The 11,432-nt window shown below is 36.3% G+C and overlaps 1 protein-coding gene across 1 annotated transcript; it reads left to right on the top strand.

Moving 5' to 3' along the window:
• The first annotated feature begins 79 nt into the window (after nucleotides 1-79).
• LOC139977598 (cilia- and flagella-associated protein 45-like) lies at nucleotides 80-11,058 on the top strand. Its single transcript, XM_071987004.1, has 10 exons — nucleotides 80-388; nucleotides 1,370-1,638; nucleotides 2,652-2,796; nucleotides 4,060-4,230; nucleotides 5,283-5,461; nucleotides 6,642-6,771; nucleotides 7,035-7,265; nucleotides 7,721-7,944; nucleotides 8,355-8,579; nucleotides 9,638-11,058. Exons 1-10 carry the CDS (start codon nucleotides 386-388, stop codon nucleotides 9,714-9,716), a joined length of 1,656 nt encoding a protein of 551 aa, XP_071843105.1. The 5' UTR covers nucleotides 80-385; the 3' UTR covers nucleotides 9,717-11,058.
• Nucleotides 11,059-11,432: the final 374 nt, after the last annotated feature.

The following is an 11,432-nucleotide window of genomic DNA, read 5'->3' as shown; positions in this document are numbered from 1 at the left end:
CAACTGATCGTGTTTTTCTTAGCAACAGTGGAAGTCGGTAGCGATGGTGGTAACCAACAGTGTATGGCTGAATAATCGAACGTAGCCTTCTTGTACTGTAGCTTTATAGGATCGGACCTCTCATCAAATTTAGAATGTGTGTTAGGCAACAAAGCTGATATTGGTGCACCGATAAGTTGCAAATATTAATCTTACGATAATAACAACAAAGTTTCTTGTAATTTGGAAGATAGAAAACTGTCAAATTTATACTTTGTGCAATTTAAAGAAGGCCAAACGTTAGGCTTCATTGAGATATCAAGACTGTTCCTTAACGGAGACGATTAGCAGACCTGTAAACTTCATTTCTTTTACACGTTCGAGGACTTCGTAATAACATTCAGTTATGGTGAGTATCTTCGGGCCTATCCTATGCTAGCCTCGCTTAAGCCTTACTTAGGCCATAGGTAGCCTAAGAATTCTAAACCATGATTATAAAAAAAGTTAATAATAGGCCTAACTTGTGCTACATTCTCTCATTTCATCATCATTTTAGACTAAATGAGAAATCTTTCTGTTACAGGGTTAGCCTAACAATAACATAGGGCCTAGATACAGTAACAATAGTAACAGATCTATTTATGATCTATGGTGGTATGTATTCAGTAACTTTGTTTACTTTGTTATACAGTATGTAGCTGCACTGTTATCTAATAAATACTCTTAGTCATACTTTGTAGCGCTCTGTTGGCATTTTTGTCCTCTAGTAGGATTTTTGCCGACTTAACCCATTCAGATTCAGATTTGCTCATACTTGATAGACACTGTAGTTGCCGTATTCCAAAGGTGTATTATAACCACCTTTTCAACGGAAACTTTAATCTACAAAGCCTTAAATTTTGTATTTTGAGACATTTTCGTGAATTATTTCACCCGTCTAGCTGAATGATGTATCAGTAAACTTCAACACATGCGTCTAGTTTGCCCAGGAAACTTTTCCTTGCTTGCAAAAGTTTGACTCACTAGGCTACATTTAGAAATATATATAATTCTGTCTCTTTAAGGATGAAATGGTCAAACCGTCAACAAAATCAAATAGCCTAGTTGAAGGCTAGAACTAAACACCTAAGCAAACTCATGGAGATCATCATTACCACTATCCTTTAAAAGAACATTGATGCCTTAAGTAGATGGAGAATTTACCGTATACCATCATAGCCTTCGTTTTGAATGTGTCGGTTAGCCACAGGCACTGCACATGCTGATAAATAGAAATGTCATCTCATTCTCGAACCCATACATTAATTTTGATGAACCACATTCTCAAAAACTAATTAAGCCTATAACATCATTACTCATATGATTCATTGTTTTAATTAACCCCATTTAGCCTAAAAGTGTTGCAAGTCTAGAGTCTGCCTCTAGCTCTGGATCCAGACGAGCGAGAACTAGACAGTACCGCATGGTCAGTAAGACCTCGTCGGTCGACGAAAGTCTGTTCGGGTCGAAAAAGACCAAGGCCAAAGGTGACGCACGAACACAAAATGGAGGCTTTGAAGATATGTTCTCCAACAAGAGTGGCAGATCGTCGGGACAGAGAAGTTCGAAACAGAAGGAAGAAGTACAAGTTATTACCAAAGATCTCATCAGAAAACTAACGTAAGTAGATCAAATGACTGGTTACATCCAGTGGGATCTAAATTCTCAACCTCTTTTCATAAGTGAACCCTCAGAGAGAACAAAGGAAGAAATGTTTATGGACTTCCTAACATCTGTAAAGACCATCCCCAATGATCTAAGCCGGACTAAGGTTGGATGTGAAGTCAGAAAAAGTTGGTTTTCTGTGCCCGAGCTATGGCTGTCAGCCTTGTTTTAGGTGTCATCTTAACAGCATATTAATGTCAGGTGTCACTTTGACAGGCTATATCGTTACAATGGTCTTATCTGGCAAGCTAGTTGTATTTTACAGTACTTGCTTTGTACTAAATTATTTAATTTTGCAATTACAGAATGGAAAGTTAGGTGTGTTTGGCGCAGGAAATATATTTTTTGTGTGTAAGATTGAAACAAATAGGCCTACGTGTATATCTCAGATTATATACACTGGATGGCCTTCATGTACTGTATGCATGTTCGATGCTAGTCTCTCTCTCTTCTGCCCAAACTTGGATATAATAATTCTGCTTGTGATAGGGTAAAGTCATTGACCTGGTGTAAGTTAACTTTAATACTAAGCTAATGTACAAAGGCCTCTCTGGGAAGCTGTTACACTTATCTGTATGTCTACTGGCTCCAACAAATCATGTGGAGGTCTGTGGTTTGAGGGTACATTCCTAAAATGCTGAAAATGGTATCATGGTTCTTAACATACATAAGAACTGCTACAGTTTCAGTACATACAGTACATCTTTGCATAATTTGTGAATAAAGTTGGCTGATTTTGCAGAGAATTTAACGTTATGATACCAGACAAATTATTCACTGGAAATATGTAACTCATTAGGAATTCAATTGAATATATGGCATATATATATATATATATATATATATATATATATATAATTATATATATATATATATAAATATATATATATATATATTGATTGAATATATGTACCATGTCAATCCATTTAACATTATTTCCTCCCCCCCCCTCCCCCCCAACTTTACAGAGTACCAAGGATCGATCCGTCTGGTCAGACTCTCATTCTTGACCGAGCTCAGTTTCTCCGAATCATGGATGCAAGTAAAGTCTTGACTCAGGAGGAGAGATTAGCAGAACAGCAGAGGAGAGCCAAGGAGAAAGAAATGGCTTCTGTAAGTACGATGATTTCAAGCTGAAAAACATTGAACTGTTCGATAAATTCACATATGGATCCCCTCCCCCCACCCCCCCCCCCCCCCCCTCAGCTGTACATAATAATCATCATTAATCAGTATTCATAAAAGCTGATATCATGGAACACTTCAGAAGTGCCTTAAAAGAGAAAAGGTTTTATTTAAGCTGTTGCTTGAAATTGTTCAGTGAGTTGCAATGTCTGAGTTCATGTGGCGTGGAATTCAATGTTAGAAAATGCAATTAGAAGCGAGGCTCAATAAGGAGATTAGCATGTTGAGAGTGGAGAGAACAGAACATGTTGGCTTGTAATGGGAGAACAGATCACACAAATATTGAGGTGTTTGCCCATGAAGGGCCTTCCAAGGTAGCAAAAAATGAAATTACAGTTTAAATTAATATTGACACAGTTGTAACCTGTAATGTTAGTTTACACATTTAATTTGATTGCAAATTTATTTAAATTTAAATTGATCTAAATTTGATGTTATTGTTCACAAAAGAATATCTGAATGTTTGGCATGATGACAGAGTGCCTTGGTAAAGTGTTGAGCAATCATGTTTTGAACAATCTTTGAAAGTAGTTTTGTGTGGAGCCAGAACTTCAAAGCATTGAAGACTCGCCCCAATCCATGATGTGCGACCATCTGAAAAAGTTAACTTTCCTTGTTGTTTTCTTGTCGCTACAAACTGCAGACAGTAATGAAACGTGATACCTTGTTACCTTTTATCTAGACCTGAAATGTCCATCGCTGCTATGTACACTGTGTTGTGGGTATTGACCATACTGTAGCTGTATATATTGACTGTACATCAGTGTCTAATTACCGACAGTAGCAAGCTGTGTGTGTATTTTCTGGGATCGATGGTGGTGTCTAACACTTCTGTTAAACCTCATACGAAACTAGGTCAGATTACCGGCATGAGACGTTTCTTTGTGCGCGAGTCTTCACACTCTTTAACTGTGGTAGCTGTGGTGATAGAAATGTTTATGGTTCTTGCTCCAAAAATATGGATCAGACTACCAGAATATATAAAGTGTAGTTATTATGAAACATTCAAGAACCTCATGAAAATCCAGGTAAACTCAGATTTGACAAAATGCCAGTTTATCGCCGATTTAACAGAAACATCCGGTCGTGGAGTAGCGACAATGTCGTCTGCGATGGACGGACTCTCGTTAAAAGAGTTATAAATGATACCGTTTCCAAATATGTGATTATTTATTTGCTCTCGATTTCCAGGAGGCCAGCAACAACCGCAAGATGGAAATGCAAGAGTTTGACCGCACCCGGCAGAAGAACGAAGAACTGAACGAGCTGGAACTGGAGGCCCAACAGCAGTCGGAGTATCTGCTACAGAAGGCTAATGAACAGCAGGACGAACAGGAGGACGAAGTCAAGAAAATTAACGAGGTAAAAAAAAATTTAGAAGCCGAGAGCTGGATGAAGAAACAAATACAGGTTTTTTTCTTTAATTGTGCCTTGAAATGATAACAAGTATTATTTTGTGATGTCTTTTCATGAGAACCTTTTTATGCACCATTCTGATTTTGATTTCAGTATTGGACATAGTTTTAGATATATGTTCTATAATGGTCATGAGTATTATTGTGAGAGGTTAATATGTGAGAATTGTTTTTGGTGCGCCATTCTGAGTTTGATGGCGATATATTTACATAGTTTTAGATGTGTTATTAAGAAATTGTTGAACCGGAATCTCTCAATGGATTTGTGAGTTCAACTCAGTCGATATAGATATGGAGTTTTATTTTCATAGCAGTCGATACAACCGAAGTAATTGTTAGCGCCCCGCAGTGATTAAGTTGAAAATATTTTGGTGCTTTTTCCCTGATGGAGCCCAGACCCGGGATCCAACAGTGCTACCCGAATTTTTGTATATTGTATCGAAGCAGTCAGTACATTTTGCAGATGACAACAAGATGACCAGATCGATGATTGATTCAAATGATTGGTCTCCTTGGATATTGGGCAGTATCGATCATTTTCAATCGCTGTTTGTTAGGAAATAATGTCATGTGGAAAGTCAATTCAGTTCAAAGCAGAGCTAAACTAAAAAAAAACTCATTGGAAATGTCTCTTCCAATAGAAATTGCTGACAAGTTTTAATTTGTAATTTGAAAGAGAAGAGTGATGTTAAGACCAAAAATAATATTCAAAATTGGGGTAAATTTTAGGGCCTAACTTGATACTTATTTAATTAAACAGACTAGGCCTACTTTTTTTCTTCCTCCATTCTGTACAGAAGATATAGTCACAAGATGATAGAAAAAAAGAAGAAAAAAAATGATGTTCAATGTCACATATGATGTTATAATCAGGAAGTAAATACTTATCGTGAGTTGCTCGCTAGATTTAAAGCAGCATGTAGTGTTTTTCTCTTCTTAAAAAAATATTAACCAAATTCTTTCCTGTCTGTCTGTCTATTTATCTGTCCGTCCACATAGCTCATGCTCAACGCTAAGTGCCACGCTATCAGAGACGCCCAGATACTCGAGAAAGTGGAGATCGGCCAAGAATATACAGAGGAAGAGAAACGACTAGACGCCATGATGGAGGTGGAGAGACAGAAATCACTTCAACTTCAGGAGCAGCTGGAGAATGAGAGGAAGCATGAACGATACGAGTAAGTCACAAGGGAGGAGAAGATGGTGAAGAAGAAGAAATAAAGTAGAAAATAAGTCTTTAAAGGGTGTGAAGACTCGCGCAAAAAAGAAACGTCTAATGCCGGTTATCTGACCTAGTTTCAAATGAGGTGTAACAGAATTGTTAGACACCACCATCGATCCCAGAAAACACACACACAGCTTGCTACCGTCTGTAATTTAGACACTAGTGTACAGTCAGCAGTACATACAGCTGCGGTCAATACCCACAGCACAGTGTATAAACGATACAGCGATGGACATCTCAGGTCCAGCTAAAGATAACAAGGTATCACGTTTCATTACTGTCTGCATTTTGTAGCGACACGAAGAAAACGTCACTTGCAAGCAAAAGAAAGTTAACTTTTTCAGATGGCCGCACGCGGTTTGGGGCGAGTCTTCAATGCCTTTAAGTTTCAGTTGTGACTTCCCCAGATTATCAGCTATGAATAAGCTCTTCGTCATTGTCTGAAACGAAACTTAGATGGTTCTAAGCTGATCCATTTCATAGACAGATCTTGTAGTGTATTGCTTGCTATTGCATAAAGTTGATTGCATGTTATAGTATTGTGTTGTTGTATTGTATATTGTACTGTATCTTATTGAAGTGACAGGTATTTTATTGTTTTGTATTGCACTCAGTATTATTTTGTATTGCACTCAGTATTATGGTTTTGCATACAGTGTTGTATTGTATATTTTATTGTATTGTAGTGTATTGTACTGTTTTATTGTATTGCATGGTATTGCATTGCATTGTACTCAGTATTGTTAATTGTATTGCATTCAGTTTTGTATTGTGTATTTTATTGTATTGTAGTGTATTGTACTGTTTTATTGTAATGTAAGTATTGCACTCAGTATTGTAGTGCACTCAGAACTGTATTGTAGTGTATATTTTATTGTATTACATAGCATTGTTTTGTACTGTTATTTATTGTATTGCATGATATTGTATTGTAGTTCGCAGTATTGTATTGTATTGGATATTGTACTGTATTGTATTGAACTGTATTTTACTGTGTTGTATTGTACTGTATGGTATTGTACTGCACTGTAGATGTTTATAGTGTATTGTATTTCTTCTATTTAATTGTATGTTTTAAAGCTACATTCATGTACTAGATTTGTTAATTTGATGTATTTTGGTCTTCATCACAGGGGAGCCGCCATGATCTTGCAACAGATTGCGGACAGGAGGGAGGAGAGGTTGCTAGATCAGCAGAGAAAAGACCAAGAGACATCCGAGATGTTATCATACCTGGAGAAACTACAAATGGAAGATTTGAAAGTTAGTAATATTGAACATTCTATAATTTAGAGGTCGGGGCATCCAGTAGTTATTATTTGCAATAACGTTCAAACAACAAAAGCAAATATATTTGGCATCAACTCAAAGGGTATGGCCAAAGTTGTTTCCTTAAGACAAACTTTGGAACATTCTGTATGTATGTTTGTGTGTTCTGTTGTGTGTATATATGAATGTATGTATGTTTTTATGCACTGTTTTTGTATCCCAATTTGTGATTCTCTTATTAATTTTTTTTTACCCAGGATCTGGAGAGGAAACGATTGATTCAGTTGGAAGCTCAGAAGGACATCGCCGTCGCCAACTTAGAATCCGAGGAACAAAAGAAGAGGCGAGAGGAACAGAACCAGCTGGCCGATCTCAAAGTGGTCGAATACCAGAAACAGAAAGCTGCCAGGGAAGCGGCTTTCGAAGCCGAACAGGAGCGATTGAAACTGGAGAAGGAAAAAGAGATAGCTCGTCTCCGTGCCATGCAGGTAAAAACAAAAGAGACTTGATGATTTATGCAAGATTATTCTCCATAAAAAATTTGGTTCCAAAGAACATTTTAGTGTGGATATTTTGTGTAGCAGTGTTGGGTGTTAATGAATTTGCCTTGTTCTCTTAAAATACGGGATATTAATGTTTCTTCTGAGATCATCAGATGTGAAAAAAAAATGATGATCCATGTTGTGGCGAGCTTCTCTTTATGGTCTTTGTGTTCCTGTTCTTCTGAGCATTAGGAAGATAATTTCTTAACAATGACCACAATTTTTACAAACGAAACAAAACGTTAACAATAAGTAGTGTTTTTGATTCTCGATCTAGTCACCAATACCCTTTTTTTGTTTAAAATGTTTCAAATCAACATTCCCTCGTTGACATATTTCTGGAAATTTATAAATATACATATATCTATAATATATATACATGTATTTTTTGTTTCTTTTAGGAAAGAGCCAAAGATTATCAGGCTGAGAAAGATGCAAAGAGGGCGAAACGAAACCAGGAGGAGAGAGAGAGAGAATGGCGCCGCAAAGAGCTGGAGGACAGCATCAAGAAAGCCGAGACGGAGAAGATGCTGAAAGAAGCTAGAGAGGTCCAAGTCAGGAACAAGGAACATTTCTTAGGCGTTCAAGCTCAACGGGAGAGAGCAGAGTTTGAGAGAGTTCTCAAGTAAGAAGATTATAATTGAAATGGTTTCAAAAGGGGTAGTCCAGAGAAAAAAATTAAGATACGGATCATGTAAAAAAAGAGGAGCATATATTCTAAGCATCGTGGTGAAATTTGTAATTCAATTCTTACGTACCGTTTCTGAGATGGTGCTATTTGAAATCGACACGTTTGGTAGCATAAGTGAACTTGAAGCAAACAGGTGTGATGTCATAGAAGCACACTTGCAAATCTATGTTTTTTTTATTTAATGAAAAATTCCAGCTATGTTTAAAAGAATATATTCGTATTGGCTATAACTTTGTAGCCCGAGCAATTAAAAATGAATATATCCATACATCTTGATCACTGCATAGATGAAGCTGGAACTAGAATTGCTATCCTTATCGGGTTGTTTTTATCCACCCTTTCAGTGCACAGGTAACGGCAATGAAAAAGGAACAGACACAAGATGAAGTCGCCCACAACGAAAGACTGGACCACGCTGAATCCGTGCGACGTCAAATAAGAGAGAAGGAACAACTGAGGATCGCAGACAGGACTGCCTTTTTCGAAGAAGGGGTGCGGATTAACGAGGAAGCTCGCGCCAGGAGAGCCAAGCTGGACGACATCAAAAGAAAGAAGCTGACTGAACTCAGGTAAGAAAAGATGAGATAGCTCATGAATGGAGAAGTAGAGTTGCCTTCTTTTTGATTTATTTATTTTTGATTTATAATATGACCCCCTTTTTTTGTGGTAGACATCAACTACACATCCAAGATTTCTCAGAAGTATAGGGGCCCGGGTGACAAATACAGGCATTAGGTTTTTCCGCGAATTCGCGGAATATCCATGATTTCTTTTCTACCTCGGGGACAAAAACTATTATCCTAACACACTGTAGAATACGCAAACTGGAGCCTATACTGCAATTTTTGCAAAGTTCCATGATTTTTTTTGTACCCCAGGCTCATCCCTGCAAATAGATCTTTGGTATATAGTAAAATTTGTACCAAAAAAGCTGTACATAAGAAGCTATAAGAGAATTGAACTTGCAGTTGCAAGGACTTCCAAGAAAACTACCTTGCCGTGAACAGCCTTATGTTCGAGGCTAAAAAAAATGTTCAACTATTCCCGAGAGCAAACTTTGCAAATTTGCGTGAACCACTTTAAATTTTGCAATGTGGTGAATCAAAACTAAGTTCAACACTGGTGTGCTGGCTAAAAATTGATTTGAAAAAGGTTTAATTACTTAATACATGTTCTACTTCATTCAATGGATATTGAATCCTGACAGGCAAGATTTAAAAAATATTAAAACTTTATTGTGGAGTGATTATCTATCTGGCAACACCAGCACATGCATTACAGTGCATACAGTGCGTGCGTGTGTGTAAATGCAGTAACTCACCGTGCATTACATGAATGAACTTCTAAGTTCATAGATGCGCTGCTGTAAGTCCATGAAAAGTGTAACGTGACAGTTGAGGGAGCTGCTTGCGGACCAGTGCAAGGCACAGTATATTCCGATGTAACATTTCCTAACGAGACACTACCCCCTTTAATGAATTGTTAATTTATTATTATTTTATTTTGATCATGTTAATCATCCTGGAAGCTATTATTGTATGGTGTCAGCCTACATGCACAATTAAATTTTCTTCAAATATCTAGTTTTAACATTTTTCTTTTTTTACTATTTTCTTATTATTCACAGGGATAATGGTGTACCAGAAAAATATTGCAAGGAAGTCGAAAGGAGAATCAATGCCCCACCTGTTCCACCAGTTAGTTAATTGATCGGTTCATCCCACCGCTGACACCAACCAAGTCATTCAGTGGAATATTCAAACACTTATTGGAAGTTGTTGAACACTGGATATTTATAATTTGATAAACACACAAATGAGTGAACTTTCAAACCTGAAAAAATAAAATCGGCTCGTAAATTTCGTACTTAAAAATCAATATTGATATTTGTCATTTTTTCCCCTCCAAAAGTAAACTGTATGCCTTGTATTATTATTCCGTCCCATCAATGAATGCCTTACCAAATATGATTTTGATTTCTATCATTTCCAAATATAATTTTGTTTTCTCAATTAGTTGTAATAGAAACAAAATTAATATGCATCTTTATTATCATCTAAGTACTACAGTATTACTACCAATATAGTTTCTGAAATGCCGAGTAAGCAGTGATCATTGTCAGTTCATTCACAATTGTAGTGTCACATTACTTTGGTTGCTACAGAAAGGTCAACGATGTTATGTTTTTATATTATAATATACTATAATATTATATAATATAATATTATATTATTATTAAGAGATATGGAAAGAAACTCCCGACACAGAGATAATTTGTACCTAGAATTTTACAGCTTCATTCTTTGGGTATTATTTGATGTGTACTCTACAAAAAGTCAAAATAAGAGGATGAATTTGGAATGAAAGTGAGGGCAGCAGATTGAGGCTAACTTAAAGTGTAAGCCTCTGTCTCCACATGTGTTCTTTAATACTAAGCAAAGTCGATTATTTCATTTCTGAGCATGCGGGAGCAATGAACTTTCTTTGACTCAACTTCTCGCAGAGGATGCTATGAGGAACACATGGTTATCTGGAATGTTCACTAAAGGTCCTTAGGAAAAGGGGGTAGATAACAACAAAATCTTTGTCTCATCTTAAAAATTTCTTCCAAGATAGAATAACACCAAAGTAGATGTGTTTTTTTACACAAAATATTTTCCTTGTATTTTTACAAATAATTGTACATGCAGGCAGTAGTGTTACCAGCCTTTTGCAACTTTTTTGACTGATGGAGGGGGGAAAGGTGGGGGGGAAGAGACTTGAAATGTGAGGGGGCTATGACTCTTTCTCCCTTCTCCCCCTCCCTGCTAGGGTTGTATTCTGAATTGTTTGCATTACAAGACTTTCTTTCAACATTTTGTGAATATCTATCTTCAAAGTGGCGTTTCAAAGGCCAATTTTTTCCTTTTCTTCGATTTATCATATTTGTGACAAAAAGTTGGTAAGATTATTCCATTTTTAATAATCTAATTGGTATTCGAGATTGTAAATACATCAGATTCGTTATTTGTTTTGTTGAATAAACACCTTGCTTAATTATCAATATCATTGTGATACATATGTGTCTTTTTTTGTGCTTCTTGTTTGCAAATTAATTACAATTAATTTATTTGAAAGTCTTTACACAAATTATGGGTGCAATGTTAATTGTTACATTGTCTTGGTGTCCCTGTTCTGCACAGACCTGACTAGTTTATGACGATGTGTTTGAAGAAATACGTCGTTTTAAATTTTTTTTTTATTTTGAAAGAGATTTGCTACTCTATATAATACATTCATGATAGTATAATATATTATAAATTATTTGTATGCATATAAACTTGATTGGCAGCAAATACGACGTTTTGTAGGAATATTAATTTTCCTCTGTGAATAGGTGAGTTGAATATTATATATAAAAATCAAAAACATTGTTCAGCTGA

The sequence above is a fragment of the Apostichopus japonicus genome, chromosome 12 (assembly GCF_037975245.1).
Source record: "Apostichopus japonicus isolate 1M-3 chromosome 12, ASM3797524v1, whole genome shotgun sequence".
NCBI classification, from domain to species: Eukaryota; Metazoa; Echinodermata; class Holothuroidea; order Aspidochirotida; family Stichopodidae; genus Apostichopus; species Apostichopus japonicus.
This window is presented reverse-complemented; position numbering and strand designations above follow the sequence as displayed.

What these genes read in the sequence shown, in the direction of transcription:
- LOC139977598 (XM_071987004.1), top strand. An exon ending in AGGAGAAAGAAATGGCTTCT is followed by an intron (nt 2,797 to 4,059) that starts GTAAGTACGATG and finishes CTCGATTTCCAG; the next exon opens with GAGGCCAGCAACAACCGCAA. An exon ending in CTCGTCTCCGTGCCATGCAG is followed by an intron (nt 7,266 to 7,720) that starts GTAAAAACAAAA and finishes TGTTTCTTTTAG; the next exon opens with GAAAGAGCCAAAGATTATCA.